The sequence below is a fragment of the Pan troglodytes genome, chromosome 18, assembly GCF_028858775.2.
Source record: "Pan troglodytes isolate AG18354 chromosome 18, NHGRI_mPanTro3-v2.0_pri, whole genome shotgun sequence".
In the NCBI taxonomy this organism is placed as follows: domain Eukaryota; kingdom Metazoa; phylum Chordata; class Mammalia; order Primates; family Hominidae; genus Pan; species Pan troglodytes.
In genome coordinates, this window is record NC_072416.2 from 17,708,879 (window position 1) to 17,731,764 (window position 22,886).

A 22,886-nucleotide genomic window follows, 5' to 3' on the forward strand; every position below is an offset into this window, starting at 1 on the left:
AACTGGATCCCTTCCTTACATCTTATACAAAAATTAATTCAAGATGGATTAAAGACTTAAATGTTAGACCTAAAACCATAAAAACCCTAGAAGAAAACCTAGGCAATACCATTCAGGACATAGGCATGGGCAAGGACTTCATGTCTAAAACACCAAAAGCAATGGCAACAAAAGCCAAAACTGACAAATGGGATCTAATTAAACTAAAGAGCTTCTGCACAGCAAAAGAAACTACCATCAGAGTGAACAGGCAACATACAGAATGGGAGAAAACTTTCATAATCTACCCATCTGACAAAGGGCTAATATCCAGAATCTACAAAGAACTTAAACAAATTTACAAGAAAAAATCAAACAACCCCATCAAAAAGTGGGCAAAGGATATGAACAGACACTTCCCAAAAGAAGACATTTATGCAGCCAACAGACACGTGAAAAAAATGCTCATCATCACTGGCCATCAGAGAAATGCAAATTAAAACCACAATGAGATACCATCTCATGCCAGTTAGAATGGCAATCATTAAAAAGTCAGGAAACAACAGGTGCTGGAGAGGATGTGGAGAAATAGGAACACTTTTACACTGTTGGTGGGACTGTAAACTAGTTCAACCATTGTGGAAGACAGTGTGGCGATTCCTCAAGGATCTAGAACTAGAAATACCATTTGACCCAGCCATCCTATTGCTGGGTATATACCCAAAGGATTATAAATCATGCTGCTATAAAGACACATGCACACATATGTTTATTGCGGCACTATTCACAATAGCAAAGACTTGGAACCAACCCAAATGTCCATCAATGATAGACTGGATTAAGAAAACATGGCAATTATACACCATGGAATACTATGCAGCCATAAAAACGGATGAGTTCATGTCCTTTGTAGGAACATGGATGAAGCTGGAAACCATCATTCTGAGCAAACTATCGTCAGGACAGAAAATCAAACACCGCATGTTCTCACTCATAGGTGGGAACTGAACAATGAGAACACCTGGACACAGGGCGGGGAACATCACACCCTGGGGCCTGTCATGGGGTGGGGGAAGTGGGGAGGGGTAGCATTAGGAGATATACCTGATGTCAATGACGAGTTAATGGGTGTAGCACACCAACGTGGCACATGTATACATATGTAACAAACCTGCACATTGTGCACATGTACCCTAGAACTTAAAGTGTAATAAAAATAAATAAATAAATTGGGCTGATGAATCATATTACAGTAATCCAATATTTCCCTTGTAAAGTCCCTGAGGTTTACAGAAGGAAATCTTTTCTAATAACAAAAAGAGTGAGGCATGTGCTTTGGTCTTTATTTCCTAGTTATACAATCCTGGGTAAGGAGCTCAACTTTTCTCTGCCAAAATTAAATGAGGATTAAATGAGATCATATATGTGAAGTTGTGAAAGACAGTACCTGGCACATAGCAGGATCAATCAATGTTAGTATCTCTAAAATAGAGATTGAGTCTGAAGATCCACAAAGTGGTAGAACCGATCTTAAGATTCCCAAATAATAGAATTGTGCTTTATTTGCCTAAGTAGTATGGTATTACTTATTGTATGCCCAGGGGATCTTTTTTTAAAAATAATATTTATTTATTTATTTTGAGACAGAGTCTCGCTCTGTCCCCCAAGCTGGAGTGCAGTGGCACCATTTTGGCTCACTGCAACCTCTACCTACCCGGTTCAAGCAATTCTCCTGCCTCAGCCTCCGGAGTAGCTGGGATTACAGGTGCACACCACCATGCCCGGCTGATTTTTGTATGTTTAGTAGAGACAGGGTTTTGCCATGTTGGCCAGATTGGTCTTAAACTCCTGACCTCAGGTGATCCAGCTCCCTTAGCCTGCCACAGTGCTGGGATTACAGGTGTAAGCCACCGCACCCAGACCTAATGTTTTATTTTTTGGTAGAGATGAGGTCTTACTATGTGGCCCAGGCTGGTCTTGAATTCCTGGACCTAAGTGATCCTCCCACCTTGACCTCCCAAATTGTTGGGATTACAGGCATGAGCCACCGCGCCCAGTTCCCTTCTTAAATAGTTTTAAGGGAGAGAAGAAAGAAAAAGACTGATTTTCTTCCCTTCCACTACCAAGACAGGCGAAACACACCGGAACACTTTGCTTAGCATTTCTTTTCTTTTCTTTTCTTTTCTTTTTTTGAGAAAGAGTCTCCCTGTCAGCCAGGGTGGAGTGCAGTGGGGCGATCTTGGCTCACTTCAAGCTCCACCTCCTGGGTTCAGGCCATTCTCCTGCCTCAGCCTCCCGAGTAGCTGGGACTACAGGCGCCCGCCACCACGCCCGGCTAATTTTTTGTATTTTTAGTAGAGACGGGATTTCACCGTGTTAGCCAGGATGGTCTGGATCTCCTGACCTCGTGATCCGCCCGCCTTGGCCTCCCAAAGTGCTGGTATTACAGGCATGAGCCACCGTGCCTGGCCGTCCCATCATTTTTTAAGATAAATTCACATACCATAAAACTTAGCATTTTATTTTCTCTCTCTTTTCTCTTTCTTCCTTTCTTTTTTTTTTTTTTTTTTTTTTTTTTTTTTTGCAGGCTGGAGTGCAGTGGCCCTATCGTGGCTCACTGCAACCTTGAATTCCTGGGCTCAAGAGATCCTCCCACCTCAGCCTCCCGAGTAGCAGTAGCTGAGACTATCAGTGCGCACCACCAAGCCTGAGTAATTACAATACTTTTTTCTTTTTCCTTTTCTTGATTTTCCGTAGAGATGGGGTCTTCCTATTTTGTCCAGGCTGATCTGGAACTCCTGCCCTCAAAGGATCCTCCTGTCTAATTCTCCCAAAGTGCTGGGATTACAGGCATGTGCCACCGCGCCTGGCCAAATGCACCCCCTTTTTTTAAGTGTACAATTCAATGGTTTTTAATAGATTCACAAAGTCATGGAACCATCACACCTATCTAATTTCAAAATGTTTTCTTCACTCCAAAAAATAACCCCATATGGGAGGCTGAGGCAGGCAGATCACTCGAGACCAGCCTGGCCAACATATTGAAACCCCGTCTCCACTAAAAATACAAAAATTAGTCGGGCGTGATGGCGCACGCGTGTAGTCCCAGCTGCTCGGGAGGCTGAGGCAGGAGAATCGCTTGAACCCGGGAGGCGGAGGTTGCAGTGAGCCCAGATCGCCCCACTGCACTCCAGCCTGGGCGACAGAGCGAGACTCCGTCTCAAAAATATCTAATTAATTAATAAAAATAAAATAAATAAATAAATAACCCCATGCCTTCTGCCTCTGTGGCTTTGCCTGTTCTCGGTATTTTGTGTCAATGGACCCATGCATGGGGGTGGGCCGGGCACCTTTCAAACGTTCAGCCCCCAGGACGGCCCGTGGCCTCCGGATTGGACGGCGCGAGCTGGGTGTGTGTGGGTCGCTCAATCGCTCCGGAGCTTCTGGAGGGGGCAGATGCAGGTGCGGGCTGCTGCAGTGCAGTAGCTGCTGGAGGCTGGGGAGGCCCGGACGCGGTGCAGGAAGACGCCGACCACGCGGGCTCCTCATCGCGGGCGCCCACAGCGCGGACATGGCGGGCTGGTGGCCGGCGTTGTCGCGCGCGGCCCGGCGCCACCCGTGGCCCACCAACGTGCTGCTTTACGGCTCGCTCGTCTCGGCCGGGGACGCGCTGCAACAGCGGCTGCAGGGCCGCGAGGCCAACTGGCGCCAGACGCGGCGCGTGGCCACGTTGGTGGTGACCTTCCACGCCAACTTCAACTACGTGTGGCTGGGCCTGCTGGAGCGCGCGCTCCCGGGCCGAGCGCCGCACGCCGTGCTGGCCAAGTTGCTGTGCGACCAGGTGGTCGGTGCGCCCATCGCGGTCTCGGCCTTCTATGTCGGTGAGGGGCCGGGAGGGGACCTGGGGGGTGGGACCCAGTATTGGGGGACTGGAGGCCGGGACTCGGGGATCAAGCGGCTGGAGGGAGGGCGCTGCAGGAGCCTGGGGACCCGGGCAGGAGCCGGGGCTCTGAGACCGGAGCTGCTTCAGAGGCCTGAAGGGCCAGGGCAAAGGCTAGAGGCTGGGGTGTTTGATTGCGAAAAGTTGCAGGAGGCACTGGCTGGGGAGCCGAGAAATTGGGGAGCCAGAGGTCCACCAGGTCAGGAATTTAGAGGACTAGGGTCGGGGCTCAGACTCTGGGGTTGGGTGTAGGCCAAGGCTGGAGGTAGGCAGGGCTGCGGAGGTCTTTGCCCCCTGAAAAAGGCCCACGGGAAAATAAAGGAGATCCCAGTTCAAGGCCGTAGCAGCTGCAATGACCGTGAACCAGTCGTGGGACAAGGAAGGAACCGACCTGCTGTTCAGAAAATCCACGCCTGGGGCCCCGGGGCCAACACAGGAACCAAATGCAAGGGGATCCGTGACCCTGAGGGGCAGAGCAGGTGGAATCTGAGGTTGGGCCTGGATCTTCAGCAAATTCATGCCCAGGGGCCTAGTCCTGGTTTGGTAACAAGATTTTCCCCTGGGGTCTCACGGAAAACATCAAGGGACCTTGGATCCTTGCCATGGAGGACTATATACCTGTGAGGGTTCAGGGAACCCTCTCCTTAGAAAATCCGACCCGGGCCTGGGGTGTGGGGGACAGGGGCTTGACTGTGGAAACCTTCTCTATTGCATACAATAAGAACAATGGAAATGGTACCTGAAAAATACCGGGGTTCATTCCCTTAATGAGTCACAAAGGACTCCACCAAGAGGCGGGTTTCGATCACTGGGAGTTTTACTTGGCACAAGAAAGGAAGACACTGGGCGTATTCTCCCAAGTAGTGTGTCCCCCAGAGAAAGAGACAGGAGGGTTTTATAGGGTGATGGAGAAAGGAGAGGGTGCATGATTGCATGTAGAGTAGGGGTCCCAGTGAGTCATGATGCTAGCACATAGGCTGCATAGGTTGCATAGGTGATAGTCATGAAGCTATAGCTTCTCCCGGGGTGAAGACTTTAGCATGGTAATGAGGAGAGTTAACTTGGGTTCATCTACAAGTAACCTGGGGTCACTTAGGAGCTGATTTAAACAAACAGGGTGACCTCATTCCACCCAGGGTTGGGGAAGAACAGGTTGAGGTCAGGAGGCTGTAAAACAGGCTGATCGCTCAAGTTGGTTAAATTCTTGTAATCTTTGGAGATCCCCCGTCTGCTCACAGGAGGGGCCCTGTGGCCTCTAGCATCATTGCGATTTCTATAGCCTTGAAGGGGATGGGGTAGGTAACTGGGGAGAAAATCTCTATGGGTCTTAAGCCTGACCTTGGGATTGGGGATCACAGATTTCCCCCCAAATGGGAGGGAACTTCTCCTAAGGGCTGTTGGTGCTTTCTAAACCAGGTTGAAGTCAGACAAGCCACCATCTTGAAGAAACCTACCCTGCCCCCTGTGCCTTAAGAGTTGGATTCACTTCCTTTCCCTACAGACCCCACCAGAAACACAAACCACCTGGTTGCCTGTTGTCATTGCGGCCAACTACATGGCTGATGGGGTCAGTGGGTCAGGAGAACAGACAGCCTGAGAGCTAGGGCCTCCTGTTTTATCAGAAGGTCTGTGCCTGTTCCCGGTGTGTGATTTGCAGACTAGATTTGCAAACAGCTTCCTAGCACCTGTTACAGGAACCTGGTACACTGGTGAAGGGGTAGGGGACCAGAATGCTATTTAATCCTCAAACAACTAGTGAGATTGTTCTCTTTTTCTTCTTTTTTTTTTTGAGACAGAGTCTCGCTTTATTGCCCAGTCTGGAGTGTGCAGTGGCCTAGTCTCAGCTCACTGAAACCTGCATCTCCAGGTTCAAGCAATTCTCCTGCCTCAGCCTACCAAGTAGCTGGGATTACAGATGCACACCACCATGCCCACCTAATTTTTGCATTTTTAATGGAGATGGGGTTTCACCATGTTGGCCAGGCTGGTCCCCAACTCCTGACCTCAAGTGATCTGCCCATTTGGCCTCCCAAATTGCTGGGATTACAGGTGTGAGCCCTCACACTTGAGATTGTTCTTAATACTCTCATATTACAAATGAGGAAACTGAGTCTCAAAGGGGTTCTGTGACTCACCCAAAGACAACACAATCCAGGCACTTGATGCTCTCATGGTGGGAAGTTTGACAGTTTGCCTGAAACTGAAAGATGCTGAGTTACTAACAAGACTTGAACCTATGTCCAGGCCAAGCTCTCTGATACAGATTCCTGGCCAGATTGCAGCTTTGCTTTGGTCTTCAGTTTTTCTTTTCTTTCTTTCTTTCTTTTTTTTTTTTTTTTTTTTGAAACGGAGTCTTGCTCTTGTTGCCCAGGCTGGAGTGCAATGACACAATCTCAGCTCACTGCAACCTCAGCCTCCCAGGTTCAAGCGATTCTCCTGCCTCTCCTGCCCCTCCTGAGTAGCTGGGATTACAGGTGCCCGCCACCACGCCTGGCTAATTTTTGTGTTTTTAGTAGAGACGGGGTTTCGCCAAGTTGGCCAGGCTGGTCTCGAACTCCTGACCTCAAGTGATTTGCCCACCTCGGTCTCCCAAAGTGCTGGGATTACAGGTGTGAGCCACCTCACCTGGCCGGTTTTCAGTTTTTCTGGTTCAGTTTCCCTTACCTCACATTTCAATGAAAGGGGAAGTGGAAGGGGATAGAGTGGAGGTTTGCGTAAGGCTTTACATGGAAATTGCAGGAATCAATTGATCTTTGTGCTAGGGCTACCTTGGGGAACCAGAGTCGTAACAGATTAACAACTCTGGCTTGGGAATCAGACACCTGGGTTGAACTCTGTCTGCTATTAACCTCTCTAAGCTCTTTTCCTCCTTTGTAACTCTACCCACCTTAGCGAATTGTAAGGAGGGGCACATGAAATGAGGCACATAAAGTACATAGCATTTAATTAATGCTGGGTAAGTGGAACACAGTATTACCAATATTTTGCTGGGTCATATAAGAATCGTCTGTAATTAACTAATAAAGCTCTTATATTCCCTCCCTCCTAATCGGGGATTGGAAAGAATTTTTAAAGTACTCTCAGTTTTACAACCTTCCTAAAATAGGAGAGCTTTGCCTTGCTACCTGAATTTATTGTTACTTTTTTCCTTTTCTTTTTCTGAGACAGGGTCTCACTCTATTCCCCAGGCTGAAGTGCAGTGATGTGATCACAGCTCATTGCAGCCTCGACCTCCTGGGCTCAACGATCCTCCCACCTCTGTCTCTGGAGTAGCTGGGACTACAGGCACGCACCCCTATACCTGGCTGGTTTTTAAATAGTTTTGTAGAGACAAGGTCTTGATATATTGCCCAGGCTGTGAATTTCTCTTCAGGGATATTGAAGATCAAAGTGTTTTTAGGAAGGGTGAATTGGTGTTCCACTTTCAAATTTTGAATAGGGTAATACTGATGGAAAATTTGTAGTTGCCAGAGTATTTGGGTCCACTGGCCTTTTTTTTTTTTTTTTTTTTTTTTTTTTGAGATAGAGTCTTGCTCTGTCACCCAGTCAGGAGCACAGTGGTGCAATCTCGGCTCACCTCAACCTCCAAATCCTGGGTTGTGTAGTGGTACAATCTTGGCTCACCGCAACCTCCACTTCCTGGGTTCAAGCGATCCTTCTGCCTCAGCCTCTCAAGAACCTGGAATTACAGGCATATGCCACCATGCCTGGCTAATTTTGTATTTTTAGTAGAGACAGGGTTTCTCCATGTTGGTCAGGCTGGTCTTGAACTCCCAACCTCAGGTGATCCACCAGATCAGCCTCCCAAAGTGCTGGGCATGAGCCACGCGCCCAGCCCACTAGCTTTTTTAAAAAGACAGAAATTAAAATTTCAAAATGTTCAAATGTTCAACATTTCACAAAATGTTTGGAAGGTAGAGAAAGTAACCAATAGACCCACTATTGTAACCTGATTTTGTGAATTGTTAGTTTTTGAAAAAATAATCGTTCTGCTATAATTTTTATACTCTGCTATTCTCACTTCGTATTTATCATTCCTTTAAAATTTATCTAGTTTTAGAGTGGAGATTATGTTTTCTTTTTTTTGTTTGTTTGTTTGAGACAGGGTCTTGCTGTGTTGCCCAGGCTGGAGTGCAGTGGCATGATCACAGCTCACTGCAGCCTCCACCTCCCAGGCTCAAGCGATCCTCCCATCTCAGCCTCCTGAGTAGCTATGACTACAGGCACGCTACTACACCTGGCTAATTTTTGTATTTTTTGTAGAGATGAGGTTTTGCCCTGTTGCGCAGGCTGGTCTCTTAACTCCTGGACTCAAGCAATCTGCCTGCCTCGGCCTGCCGTTACAGGCTTGAGCCACGGCGCCTGTCTATGTTCTCTTTTCACTGTTGGGTCAGAGGGTCATATTGTTGGATGATAGTGATGGTTACTTTGCATTTTGGAACGGGAAACTTAAACATGAACTGTTATACGGTACTCTACTGAATCTTTTACAATTTTTTTTGGGTTTTGCAAATAGGTATGAGCATTCTCCAAGGAAAGGATGACATATTTTTGGACCTGAAACAGAAATTCTGGAATACCTATCTGGTAAGACAGGTGTTTGAAAATGTAATCACTATATTTTTGTGTATATATGTATATATATGTGTATAAAAATATATGTTTTGTGCTTATATTTATAAAGATTAAAAAATCTTTTAATTGACACATATAAGTACATATTTTCATATACATGTGATAATTTGACACGTGTTTAATCACATCAGGATTTTTTTGTATGTGTGTGTGTGTGTATATATATATATATATTTTTTTTTTTTTTTTTTTAATTAAAAAAAACTTTTTCGAGACAGGGTCTCATTCTGGCACCCAGGCTGGAATGCAGTGGCATGGTCATGGCTCACTGCAGCCTGGACCTCCTGAGCTCAAGCGATCCTCCCACCTCAGCCTCCTGAGTAGCTGAGACTACAGGCATGTGCCACCACACCCAGCTAATTATTTTTAAATTTTTTGGTAGAGACAGAGTCTCACTATGTAGCACAGGCTGGCCTCGAACTCCTGTGCTCCAGTGATTCTCCCACCTCAACATTAAGTACATTTTTATTAAACTATTCCTAAATTAGAGCTCCAGTTTGGTTGACAGAAGGGTCCAATATTTTGACATAGAAATCTTAAAGTTATTTTGATAGATGTATGAGGAGAGGTTTTAAGAGTATCTGTACTTCTCATGAACTGGAAAGAAATAATGTCTCTGGGCCCGGTGCAGTGGCTCATGCCTGTAATCCCAACACTTGGGAGGCTGAGGCAGGCGGATCACTTGACATTAGGAGTTTGAAACCAGCCTGGCCAATATGGTGAAACCCTGTTTCTACTAAAAATACAAAAAAATAGGCACGGTGGTGCATGTCTGTAATCCCAGCTACTCAGTAGGCCGAGGCAGGAGAATCACTTGAACCTGGAGACAGGTTGCAGTGAGCCGAGATCGCACCACTGCACTCCAGCCTGGGCAACACAGCAAGACTCCATCTCAAAAAAGAGAAAAAAGAAGAAAAGAAAAGAAATAATATCTCTGAATTTTAGTCCATGTTCTCAGTGATTTCTGACTTTATTATATTAACTCTTATTAATGATCACAATTTACTTTGTAAATTTTGCAGCCAAAGGGACAACAATTTATTCTGTAAATTTGGGATTCTATTTGCAAAATAGAGATTATAGATTGTGAGTGGCTTAATGGAATCATTCCCACATTCAGAGCCAATGTTTTCAGGTGAGCATCCTGCGGAGTCCTGGTGAAAAGAACTTTAACATCACCAAGGTATTGATAGAGAAGGAGAAGGCTTCCAAGGGTTATTCCAAGGTTTGAAGCAAATCACCATTTTTACTGTTTGCTCGGCACAAATATATACAGTCCAGTCCAATACATATTTATTCATTGATTCAGTTAATATTTATTGAACAGTGTCCTTAAGGCCTGGCAAAATCAGGGATGGTTTTCATCTCTGCCCTAGAGCATGTTTGATTGCATTCATCACAAGGAGGTAAATCTTTGGGATTACAGAATGTTCACAGACTGGCCTAGGGCTTCACATGTTCTTCCTTCCCTATCAAAAGCAGTGTTGAGCCACACCCAGCTATTACCTCCACAGCTTCTAGCATCATCTGTTGGATGGTACCAGGCCCCTGAGCCAGCATTACTTGATGGCTAGAGGCAGAGGATGGAGAGGTTTGAAGTCAGAGGCTTCCCCTGAGCCTCTATACTCAGGAACAGTAACTATAAGAAGTGTGTTCAGAACTCTTGTGATTTCTCTTAGGGCAGAAATTGAGGACCCCATGGTGACAACCAAATGTGATTTTCTTCTGGTTTTGTTTTTTGTTTGTGTGTTTTGGTTTTTTTGTTTGTTTGTTTGTTTTTTGAGACGGAGTCTTGCTCCGTAGCCTAGGCTGGAGTGCAGTGGCACTCTGCAACCTTTGCCTCCCAGGTTCAAGCAATTCTCAATTCTCCTGCCTCAGCCTCCTGAGTAGCTGGAATTACAGACTTGCACCACCACATCCAGCTAATTTTTTGTATTTTTCAGTAGAGATAGGGTTTCACCATGTTGGCCAGGTTGGTCTTGAACTCCTGACCTCAGGTGATCCGCCTGCCTCAGCCTCCCAAAGTTCTGGGATTACAGGCATGAATCACCATACCCAGCCACTTCTTCTGTTTTACTTTAGAAAAAGGAACAAGTTTTTCCATTATGTTGTAAAGTCTATGGAGATATGTACATCTAACTTTTTTTTTTTTTTTTAAAGAGCAAGGACCGGAGGCAGTAGCTCATGCCTGTGATCCCAACACTTTGGGAGGTGGAGGCGGGTGGATCACAAGGTCAGGAGATTGAGACCATCCTGGCTAACATGGTGAAACCGTGTCTCCACTAAAAATACAGCAAATTAGCAGGGCATGGTGGCACAAGCCTGTAGTCCCAGCTACTTGGGAGGCTGAGGCAGGAGAATCACTTGAACCCGGGAGGCAGAGACTGTAGTGAGCTGAGATTGCACCACTGCACTCCAGCCTGGGCGACAGAGCGAGACTCCGTCTCAAAACAAAAAAACAAAACAAAAAAGCAAGAAGTAGGCAGCTCACACCTGTAATCCCAGCACTTTGGGAGGCTAAGGCAGGAGGATCACTAGGGCCCAGGAGTTTGAGACCAGCCTGCGCAACATAGTGAGACCCCATCGCTACAAAAATAAAATAAATTAGCTGGGCATAGTTGCAAGTGTCTGTGGTCCCAGCTGCTCAGGAGGCTGAGATGGGAGGATTGCAAGCCTGGGAGGTCGAGGCTGCAGTAAGCTGTGATTGCACCGCTGCACACCAGCCTGAGTGACAGAGTGAGACCATGGTTCAAAAAAAAAAAAAAAAAAAAAAAAAAAAAAAAAAGAGAGCAGGAAGTAGAATTGGGAAAGAAGCTTCAGGCAGGGATTTGTAAATGAACAAAACCACAGGAACATTTGCATACTGTTTAAAAAAAAAAAAAAACTGGTTACAATGAGTGAGTCTCATCTACCCTCAGGAGAAGAAAGAGGGCAAACCAGTAGTCTGAAGCCCAGCCCATCTGGAGATTTTTTGGGAAGATTTCCTTTAAAGAGGCAGGATGGCTCACGCCTGTAATCACAGCACTTTGGTAGGCCAAGGCAGGCGGATCACGAGGTCAACGGATCGAGCCCATCCTCGCCAACTTGATGAAATCCCCTCTCTACTAAAAATACAAAAATTAGCATGAGCCCAGGAGGTCGAGACTGCAGTAAGCTACGATTGTGCCACTGCACTCCAGCCTGGGTAACACAGTGAGACCCTGTCTCAAAATAAAAAAATAAAATAAAATAAAGATCTGAAGTTATGCACATACTGGGGGACAGGTCATTCCAGGGGCAGAAGAGCTGAGTAGAGTTGACAATGCGTAAAGCACCATGGTATGCCTAGAGGGGAGAAACCACAGGCAGTTTGGTGTTCACAGAGTATTTGTTGAGCAACTTGGAATGAGTTTGGATCCTGGAGACTGTTGAACACCCAGAGCTGAGGATCTTGAACTTCACAGTTAGGTAATGGCAGCAAAGGAAACCAAAGTGGGCGGTTATCGTGACCAAGTTCACATAAGAAATAAGGAAGCATATTGGGTGTGGTGGCTCACACCTGTAATCCTAACACTTTGGGAGGCTGAAGCAGGAGGATCTCTTGAAGTTAGGAGTTCAAGACCAGCTTGGGCAACATAGCAAGACCCTGTCTGTATTTAAAAAAATAAAACTGGCCTGGCATGGTGGCTCACGCCTGTAATCTCACCACTTTGGGAGGCCAAGGCGAGCAGATCATATGAGGTCAGGAGTTCGAGACCAGCCTGACCAACATGGTGAAACCCTGTCTCTACTAAAAATACAAAAAATTAGCCGGGTATGGTGGGGAGTGCCTGTAATCCCAGCTACTCGGGAGGCTGAGGCAGGAGAATCACTTGAACCCGGGAGACGGAGATTGTAGTGAGCTGAGATTGCACCACTGCACTCCAGCCTGGGTGACAGAGCAAGACTCCATCTCAAAAAAAACAAACAAACAAAAAAGAAATGAGGTGAGTTCAGCTTGGGAAATGTTGAATGTCAGATGCCTTTGGCCTATTCAGAGGGAGATTGCCGAAGCACAGAGGAGAGTTCATGGCAGGGTTTAATTATTTTTAGTGCTCACATGTCCCAGATTCGGCCAGTGGGAGTCCCTCCAAGCTGGTTCCTGTGTCCTGTGCATCACCCATCTTCTTTCTCCTTTACTTCTTTCTTAAGCCACTTCCTTTCTGGCATGACAGCGTGTTCCAGGATCATCTTGTACTTGCACCTGCCCTGCCCTGGCCCTAGAATCAGCCAATTCTTTGAGGCATCCTGCTTCCTTTTAGTGGGGGAATGGTTTGAGAACAAAATATACTACTACATGATACTACATTCTGACAAGAAAAAAAACACAGCCATAAGAAATAAAGCCATGGCCGGGCACAGTGGCTCCTGTAATCCTAACCCTTTGGGAGGCGGAGGTGGGAGGATTGTTTGGGGTCAGGAATTCAAGACCAACCTGGCCCACATAGTGAGGCCTCATCTGTATTAAGAAAAAAAAAAAAAAAAGAAGGAAAGCCATGTTTGGATAAGTTTAGTCTTCTGATTATTTTTGCTAAAGTTTTAATTTTTATTTATTTATTTATTTTTTTTTTTTGAGACAGAGTCTCGTTCTGTTGCCCAGGCTGGAGTGCAATGGTGCAGTCTCGGCTCACTGCAACCTCCGCCTCCCGAATTCAAGCGATTCTCCTGCCTCAGCCTCTTGAGTAGCTGAGATTACAGGTTCCTGCAATCACGTCCTGCTAATTTTTATTTTTAGTAGACAGAGGGTTTCTACATGTTGGTCAGGCTGGTCTCAAACTCACGACTTCAGGTGATCTGCCTGCCTTGGCCTCCCAAAGTGCAGGGATTACAGGGGTATATTTTATATTTAAAGCATATTTAACAATTAAGGGCCAGGCTCGGTGTCTCACGCCTGTAATCCCAGCACTTTGGGAGGCTGAGGTGGGCGGATCACCTGAGCTCGGGAATTTGAGATGCACAACAAGAGCGAAACTCCGTCTCAAAAAAAATAAATAAATATAAAATATACATTATGGCCGGGCATGGTGGCTCACGCCTGTAATCCCAGCACGTTGGGAGGCCAAGGCGGGCAGATCACCTGAGGTCAGGAGTTCGAGACCAGCCTGGCCAATATCATGAAACCTTGTCTCTACTAAAAATACAAAATTTAGCTAGGCGTGGTCGTGTGCACCTGTAATCCCAGCTACTCGGAGGCTGAGGCAGGAGAATCACTTGAACCCAGGAGGTGGAGGTTGCAGTGAGCCAAGATCGCACCATTGCACTCCAGCCTGGGCAACAAGAGCAAAACTCCGTCTCAAAAAATATATATATATACATACACATATACGTATATATGTGTATATATATGTATATATGTATATGTATACACACATGTAATATCTACTTTTAAATATAAACATAAATATTATAAAGCTTTTATTGCAATTGTTCATTTTAGAAACTTCAGAAAATATAAATTAGTAAAAAGAAGAAAATAAGTCTGTAATACCACTTTTAAGGACTATTTTGAAAACCTCTAGCTTTTTTTTGAGATAAATTTACATACCAAGACTTTTTTTAAAAAAATCTTAATGATGACTATTTCATAGGACTGTGTAGGATAAAGCTTGTGAAATGTCTATCTAACATATTTTGTAATATATGAAAATTTCAGCTAAACTTGTTCTATAGCATCACATGGTTTCAATATATTATTAGAAAATCATTCCATAAACAATGGTTTGGTATATAGTTTCAACAATTCAAGGCTGGGCACATTGGCTCACGCCTGTAATCCTACCACTTTGGGAGGCCGAGGCAGGCAAATCACCTGAGGTCAGGAGTTCAAGACCAGCCTGGCCAACATGGTAAAACCCTGTCTCTACTAAAAATACAAAAATTAGCCGAGCATGGTGTCAGGCACCTGTGATCCCAGCTACTCAGGAGGCTGAGGCAGGAGAACCGCTTGAACCTAGGAGGCAGATGTTGCAGTGAGCCAAGATCTTGCCACTGCACTCCAGACTAAGCGACAGAATGAGATTCCATCTCAAACAAAATAAATAAATAAAATAATTCAGCAGGATGAGGTGGCTCATGCCTATAACCCCAGCACTTTGGGAGGCTGCAGTGGGACTACTGCTTTTCCCTGGGAGTTCAAGACCAGCCTGGGCAACATAGAGATACCATGTCTCAGAAAAAAAAAATTAATTTAAAAAAAAAGAATTCATTGATGATTCTGTATTTACAAATATATTCCTGCATCATTTGTTCATGGTAACCAGGAAATTGCAATGCATATATACATGCTGTCATTTCCAAAGCCGCTGTCTTCCAGAATTGGTACTGATTCTAGTAGACTTTTCATTCTGGTGTTAAAAATATAATTAATAGGAATGTCTTCTACCTAATAGCTTTTTTCCCCACAACTCCCCAACCCCCTCACTCTAGAGGCCTTAAGTAGTCTAATTTAATCAGCTTAGTCTGAAATATAATACTACCTAGGCATCTTGTTGGCCTAGTATTTCTTACTCTTTTGTGGAATGAACTGTGCAATTGTTTTGTGTCGTTAAAAGGTATTCTAGGTCAGGTATAGTGGCTCACACCTGTAATCCCAGCACTTTGGGATGCGGAGGTGGGTGGATCACCTGAGGTCGGGAGTTCGAGACCAGCCTGGCTAACATGGTGAAAACCCGTTTCTACTAAAAATACAAAAATTAGCCAGGTGAGGTGGTGTGTGCCTGTAATCGCAGATACTCAGGAGGCAGAGACACGACAATTGCTTGAACCCAGGAGGCAGAGGTTGCGGTGAGCTAAGATTGCACCACTGCACTCCAGTCTGGGCAACAGAGTGAGACCCTGTCTCAAAAAATAAAAAACAAAATAAATAAATAAAAAATAAAAGGCAATCTAATAAAGTTGTTGCTTTTTTTTTTTTTTTTTCCAATTCCAGAGTGGACTGATGTACTGGCCCTTTGTACAGGTAAGTTCCGCCTACTCAGTAATATGAACTCAGGGCTTTGGTTTCCATGTGGCCCTAACGGACTCTCTCTCTGTTCCAGCTGACCAACTTCAGCCTTGTTCCTGTTCAATGGAGAACAGCTTACGCTGGAGTCTGTGGTTTTCTCTGGGCCACCTTCATCTGTTTTTCCCAGCAGAGTGGTGACGGCACATTCAAGTCAGCTTTCACCATTTTATATACAAAGGGGACCAGTGCCACAGAAGGGTCCCCGAAGAAATGAGAAGTCAAGGACTCTCTTAAAGGGACCACATTTTTTACCTAAAATGCACAGAATTGCCTGCAGACAAAATATTTGATGTGCCAATTATGCACTTCATTTTGAGGAATTACTACTATTTATAGACCCACTTTTTAAAAAATTATCAATGATTATTTTTGAATTGTATTCAGACTTTTTTCCTGTTCTAGTCTGAAATATTACTTCTCTAATATTTTGGTTAATATGAATAATAGTGGCAAAATGGCATTTTAGAATTATTAATATTTCTAATATTTTAACACAAGTTTCAGGAAACTTGGTTTTGATTGTTCACATTTCTATTCTAAAATCTCAGGTTATCTCCTGAACACTTTTGGGCAGATGAAGTTTTATACCAAAAAATAGTTCTTAGAGTGAATTTTAATTTACATAGAACTCAATCGAAATGAAGATTTAATAACCAGATTTCTTTCTCCAAAACATACACAATTTGTTGTTTTAGTAAATACCTTTTTTTTTTTTTTTTTTTTGGGGTGGAGTCTTGCTGTCTCCCCGGCTGGAGCGCAGTGGCACGATCTCGGCTCACTGCAGCCTCCATCCTCTGGGTTCAAGCAATTCTCCTGCCTCAGGCTCCTGAGTAGCTGGGATTACAGGCACGTGATACCAGGCCCAGCTGATTTTTGTATTTTTGTTCGTTTGCTTTTGTTTTTGACACAGAGTCTCGCTCTGTCGCCCAAGCTGGAGTGCAGTTGTGAGATCTCGGCTCACTGCAAGCTCCGCCTCCCGGGTTCACGCCATTCTGCGTCAGCCTCCCAAGTAGCTGGGACTACAGGCACCTGCCACGATGCCTAGCTAATTTTTTGTATTTTTAGTAGAGATGAAGTTTCACCGTGTTGGCCAGGATGGTCTTGATCTCCTGACCGCATAATCCACCCACCTCGGCCTCCCAAAGTGCTGGGATTACAGGCATGAGCCACCACAACCGACTTTTTTTTTTTTTTTTTTTTTTTGAGACAGAGACTCGCTGTGTCACCCAGGCTGGAGTGCAGTGGCATGATTTCGGCTTACTGCAACCTCTGCCTCCTGGGTTCAAACGATCCTACTGCCTCATCCTTCGGAGTAGCTGAGATTACAGGCGTGTGCCACCATGCCTGGCTCATTTTTGTATTTTTAGTAGAGAGGGCGTTTTGCCATGTTGGCTAGGCTGGTCTCTGTCCGGCCTCTGAGCTCAAGCTAAGCCATCATATCCCAGTGACCTGCACATATACATCCAGATGGCCTGAAGTTACTGAAGATCCACAGAAGTGAAAATAGCCTTAACTGATGACATTGCACCATTGTGATTTGTTACTGCCCCACCCTAACTGATCAATGTACTTTGTAATCTCTCCCACCCTTAAGAAGGTTCTTTTTAATTCTCCCCACCCTTGAGAATGTACTTTGTGAGATCCACCCCCTGCCCGCAAAACATTGCTCCAAACTCCACCACCTATCCCCAAACCTGTAAGAACTAATGATAATCCACCACTCTTTGCTGACTCCTTTTTTGGACTTAGCCCGCCTGCACCCAGGTGAAATAAACAGCCATGTTGCTCATACAAAGCCTGTTTGGTGGCCTCTTCACACGGACACGTGAGACAGTCTCCAACTCCTGGCCTCAACTGATCCACTCTCATTGGCCTCCCAAGGTGCTGGGATTATAGGCATGAGCCACCGCACCTGGCTCAGTAAGTACATTTTTTTATTATCAAAAACAGAGTAGTGTATGATTGGCGTATTCTGTGTAGAATGTATTTTATTGATGTCTTCTATTTTTATAATTTCTGAGTTAAGTACTTTTTAATGAATGCTTTTTAGTTTTGGGCAGATTCAGTTGACTAAAGCACCTCATTTCCCAGATACATGAAATAAAATACTTGGTTTCTTTTCCAATTTCACACTGATGTTATTTTGTGAAAATCAGTGCTTTAAGATAAATCTTTATACTTTAAGGTAAACATGAGAAACTTGATCTAATATTTAATATTTATTCAGTTCTACACTTTATTAACTTCTACACCAGCAGATTTAAAAATTATGTAACTATCTCAAGAAGTTTCACTTGGACGTAGTGGTTCACGCTTGTAATCCCAGCACTTTGGGAGGCTGAGGTGGGAGGATTGCTTAAGGCAAGGAGTTTGAGACCAGCCTGGGCAATACAGCAAGATCCCATCTCTATTTTAAAGAAAAGTTTCACTTTGGGAGGCCAAGGCGGTTCGATCACAAGGACAGGAGATCGAGACCATCCTGGCTAACATGGTAAAACCCCATCTCTACTAAAAATACAAAAAATTAGCCAGGCGTGGTGGTGGGCGCCTGTAGTCCCAGCTACTCGGGAGGCTGAGGCAGACGAATGGCATGAACCCGGGAGGCAGAGCTTGCAGTGAGCTGAGATTGGGCCACTGCACTCCAGCCTGGGTGACAGAGTGAGACTCCGTCTCAAAAAAAAAAAAAGTTTCAGTAAATTCCACCTAAGAATTCCACAAGAGTTCTGTCATCTCCAATGTCATGTTCCACAGATTTCAAGTTGTGAAGCCCTGAACTGTTAATTTATCCTGAGAATGTATATTTAAGCTTAATTTAAGACTATATACCTAAAAATTGAGCATATAATTTGTATAATTTGTTTATGTAAGTTTCTGTAAGTCATAAATATGTAGTTTCCAAGTGTATAATTTACCTGAATGTAAAAGGCATTAATATATTTTACATTATTGGGACCATAGTACAGAAATTTCTAAATGGTTTGTAAAATAACTTGTTATTTGCTTTGTTGTAAAAGTAGTTAATACAATGGAAAAACGGTTTCGTAATAATAAGATACATTTTAACATCAAAACGTAGGCCGGGCACAGTGGCTCACGCCTGTAATCCCAGCACTTTGGGAGGCCGAGGCGGGCAGATCACGAGGTCAGGAGATCGAGACCATCCTGGCTAACATGGTGAAACCCCATCTCTACTAAAAATACAAAAAATTAGCTGGGCATGGTGGCGGGCACCTGTAGTCCCAAGCTGCTCTGGAGGCTGAGGCAGGAGAATTGCATGAACCCGGGAGGCGGAGCTTGCAGTGAGCCGAGATCAGGCCACTGCACTCCAGCCTGGGCGACAGAGCGAGAATCTGTCTCCAAACAAACAAACAAAAAACTGTACCCAAGTTAATTATAAGTACTACCTGGTGCAAAACTTTACAGAAGCTGTGGTATCACTTTTATGATAGAAGAATAGTGTTTGCATTTTGTATAAAAGTACTTGGGGCTGGGCATGATTGCTTATGTCTATAATCCAAGTGCTTTGGGAGGCGAAGGCAGGTGGATCATCTGAGCCCAGGAGTTTGAGACCAGCCTAGGCAACATGGCAAGAGCCTGTCTCTCCAAAACCTACAAAAATTAGCCAAGCATGGTGGTGTGAGCCTGTAGTCCCAGCTACTTGGAAGACTCATGCAGGAGGATCTCTCGAGCTCAGGAGGCAGAAGATGAATAAATAAATGGATGCAACTGAATGAGATGAGGTCTCTCTTGAAGGAGAGAGCAAAAGAGATTTAAATAATAACAATTATAAGTAGGCTGGGCGCGGTGGCTCATGCTTGTAATCCCAGCACTTTGGGAGGCCAAGGCAGGTGGATCGGTTGAGGTCAGGAGTTCAAGACCGGCATGGCCAACACAGTGAAACCCCGTCTCTATTAAAAATACAAAATTAACCGGACATGGTAGTGCGTCCTGTGGTCTCAGCTACTCAGGTGGCTGAGACAGGAGAATCGTTTGAACCTGGGAGGAATAGGTTGTAGTGAGCCAATAAATATAAAAAGTATTAAAGTACTAACAGAAGAAAATTTCCACTGATCACCCTTTAGCTTTAAATAATGCAGAAGCATATGCCCAGTTTACTTGTAATTAAAAATCATGCATCATTCACAATTTATCAGTCTTTTTTGTTTGTACAAAAACTAATATAAGTTATTCTCTTTTATTTGTATTGTGATTGGTTTGGTGAGAGGGAATTAGGCCACTTGAGAGTTTGTGCGTGTTTATAATTTTCTGGCCGGGCCCAGTGGCTCATGCCTGTAATCCCAGCACTTTGGGAGGCCAAGGCGGGCGGATCACTTGAGCTCAGGAGTTTGAGACCAACTTGGGCAATGTGGTGAAACCCTATCTCTACCAAAAATACAAAAATTAGCCGGGTGTGGTGGCTTGCACCTGTCCTCCCAGCTACTTGGGGGTGCTGAAGCAGGAGGATCACTCAAGCCCAGGAGGTGGAGGTTGCAGTGAGCCGAGATCACGCCACTGCACTCCAGGAAGGGCAACAGAGCAAGACTGTGTCTATTAAAAAAAAAAGAAAGAAAAGTAAATTAACTTTGGTATTTCAGGTTGTATTTATATGGGGACTTCACATCAACTATGTTCACTACAATTGACCAAGTTAAGTGTAGACAGTCTCTTTAATAGAGAGATTATCTGGAACTGCAATTTTTTTTTTTTTTTTGAGACAGAGTTTCGCTTTGTAGCCCAGGTTGGAGTGCAGTGTCGCGATCTCGCCTCACTGCAACCTCTGTCTCCCGGATTCACGCCATTCTCCTGCCTCAGCCCGAGTAGCAGGGACTAAAGGCGCCCGCCACCATGCCCCACTAATTTTTTTTTTTTTTTGTATTTTTAGTAGAGTCAGGGTTTCACTGTGTTAGCCAGGATGATCTCAACCTCCTGACCTCGTGATCTGCCTGCCTCTGCCTCCCAGAGTGCTGGGATTACAGGTGTGAGCCACCGCGCCCAGCCTGGAACTGCAATTTCTAACTCATACACCATTGCTATAAACCTTATTTGTTTACTGTTTCTCTTCCAAGGACGGTCAGTCATCCTTTAAAATTCATTTGAAGTTATGAAAAGATAGTTTTTGTTACATGGGCAATTTACTTTTAGTACAGTAAAATGTTATGTGAATTTCTACAGAATGTTTGCTAGAATGAATTATATCTAGGATATGCTTAACAATATATTCTGGAGGCAGCTTTCATTTGAAATTAGGTTCATCTTCTGAGAGTATTAAAAAGTTAATGGGTTTTTGTGCCTGAAGATTTTGATGTTGCATTTGGCTACATTTAATCCACTTTCACCCATAAGGTTTAGCATCTAAAAAAATTAAATCACTGCTAATGCAATTAAAATGACTGAAAAAGTTTCTTTTAATACTTTCAACAGCTGATACATAAAAAGGGAAATCTGGAATTTGAAGATAAAGTATGTGCTGGAGTTGAAAGGTTAGGAACACATGAAGATCTGTGAACTGTAGCTAACCTTGTGAATAGAAGGCAGTAATTACTGAGTAACATTTTTGGTATATATCAAGTAAAAGCTTGTCTTTTCCTAGTTCTCTTCTTCTTTGTTAAGTGTATCCTTCTCTAACTACATCTTTATTCATCCTTTTCTTCCTTCCTCTTTCTTTGTCCACAACCCAACCAAACCCACTGCTCTCTCCTCTCACCCCCTGCCCGCGCCATGACCACTTGAACATTCCAGGAGGGCAGAATAATTGTAATAAGGCTAAGGGCTTATTACATTTATTACACTTAAGGACTCAACAGCCTTGCTTTAGAGAGGATGGTAGCGGAGGATCCTCTCTGGTCTCTGTGAGAAGAAAAGAGAAAGGACCATCCTACGGAGAATTTATTTTTATTTTTATCTTTTTTGAGATGGAGTCTCACTCTGTTGCTCAAGCTGCAGTGCAATGGCATGATCTTGGCTCACTGCAACCTCCACCTCCCAGGTTCAAGCGATTCTCCTGCCTCAGCCTCCCGAGTAGCTGGGACTACAGGCATGTGCCACCATACCCAGCGAATTTTTGTATTTTTAGTAGAGATGGGATTTCACCATGTTGCCCAGACTGGTCTTGAACTCCTGACCTCAAGTGATCTGCCTATCTGTCTATGATATTTTAGGTTGGCAGTTGCAAACTAATGGTCCACAGCGTGCTTTTTATGACACCTAGAAGGTTTGAAGACTTTGATTTCATAGTAAAAATCTGGGTTTCAGGCTGGGTGCGGTGGTGCATGCCTGTAATCCTAGCACTTTGGGAGGCTGAGGCAGGCGGATCACCTGAGGTCAGGAGTTCGAGACCAGCCTGGCCAATATGGTGAAACTGTCTCTACTAAAAATACAAAAATTAGCCAGGCGTGGTGGCATGTGCCTGTAATCCCAGCTACTCGGGAGGCTGAGGTGGGAGAATCGCTTGAACCAGGGAGGTGGAGGTTGCAGTGAGCCAAGATTGCGCCACTGCACTCAAGCCTTGGCAACAGAGCGAGACTCCATCTCAAAAATAAATAAATAAATAAACAAATAAATATATAAAATCTGGGTTTCAGGCCAGGTGTGGTGGTGCACTCCTGCAATCCCAGCACTTTGGGAGGCAGAGATGGGCAGACAGCTTGAGCTTAGGAATTCCAGACCAGCCTGGGCAACATGGCAAAACGCCATCTCTACAAATAACACAAAAACATTAGCTGGGTGTGGTAGAGTGCGCCTGTAATCCCAGCTACTTGGGAGGCTGAGGCGAGAGGATTGCTTGAGGCTGGGAGGTTGAGCCGCGATCACACTCACACACTTCAACCTGGGCAACAGAGCCAGACTGTCTCAAAAAAGAAAAAGAAAAAAAAAAAAAGAAAAGAAAAAAAGGAAACATCTGGGCACATGCCTGCTACAGTCCTCTATTAAGCAATGTGCCGCAGCAGTGGTCCCTAATCCCTGGGCCATGGACCTGTACTGGTCTGTGGCCTGTTAGGAACTGGGCCACAGAGCAGGAGGTGAATAGTGGGTGGACAATTGAAGCTTCATCTGTATTTCTGGCCGCTCCCCATTGCTTGCATTGCTGCCTGAGTTCTGCCTCCTCTTAGATCAGCAGCATCATTAGATTCTCATAGGAGCATAAACCCTGTTGTGAATTGCACACACAAGAGATCCAGGTTGCATATTCCTTATGAGAATCTAATTCCTGATGATTTGTGGTGGAACAGTTTCATCCCAAGACCATTACCATCCTGCGCTCCATCCCTTGCTGCCTGTGGAAAAATTGTCTTCCACAAAGCCAGTCCCTGG

The 22,886-nt window shown here is 44.7% G+C and overlaps 2 protein-coding genes across 5 annotated transcripts in view; both read left to right on the top strand.

The window, feature by feature from the left end:
• The first annotated feature begins 3,306 nt into the window (after window positions 1-3,306).
• Window positions 3,307-16,777, top strand: MPV17L (MPV17 mitochondrial inner membrane protein like). Of its 3 annotated transcripts, XM_024349432.3 has the most exons (4): window positions 3,317-3,860; window positions 8,436-8,506; window positions 15,501-15,530; window positions 15,610-16,777. In XM_024349432.3, exons 1-4 carry the CDS (start codon window positions 3,551-3,553, stop codon window positions 15,787-15,789), a joined length of 591 nt encoding a protein of 196 aa, XP_024205200.1. In that variant the 5' UTR covers window positions 3,317-3,550; the 3' UTR covers window positions 15,790-16,777. The 3 variants fall into 3 exon arrangements, with proteins under 3 accessions (XP_063652834.1, XP_024205201.2, XP_024205200.1); XM_063796764.1 differs by lacking the exons at window positions 15,501-15,530; window positions 15,610-16,777 and adding an exon at window positions 10,715-10,803 and having other exon boundaries at window positions 3,307-3,860; XM_024349433.3 differs by lacking the exon at window positions 8,436-8,506 and having other exon boundaries at window positions 3,308-3,860.
• Window positions 16,778-17,011: 234 nt separating this feature from the next.
• The window catches only part of BMERB1 (bMERB domain containing 1), a 178,527-nt gene continuing 172,652 nt past the window's right edge, over window positions 17,012-22,886 (top strand). For both annotated transcript variants that reach the window (XM_063796170.1, XM_063796171.1), the window contains exon 1: window positions 17,012-17,495. The gene's annotated coding sequence lies outside the window, so the exon portion shown is untranslated. The remainder of the gene's footprint in view (window positions 17,496-22,886) is intronic.

Excerpts from the sequence above, each read along its gene's own strand:
- MPV17L (XM_024349433.3), top strand. The coding sequence starts at position 3,311 with ATGGGGGTGGGCCGGGCACCTTTCAAACGTTCAGCCCCCAGGACGGCC. Across the intron at positions 3,861-15,500 it reads GGTCTCGGCCTTCTATGTCG|AGTGGACTGATGTACTGGCC; the intron begins GTGAGGGGCCGG and ends TTCCAATTCCAG. Across the intron at positions 15,531-15,609 it reads TGTACTGGCCCTTTGTACAG|CTGACCAACTTCAGCCTTGT; the intron begins GTAAGTTCCGCC and ends TCTCTGTTCCAG.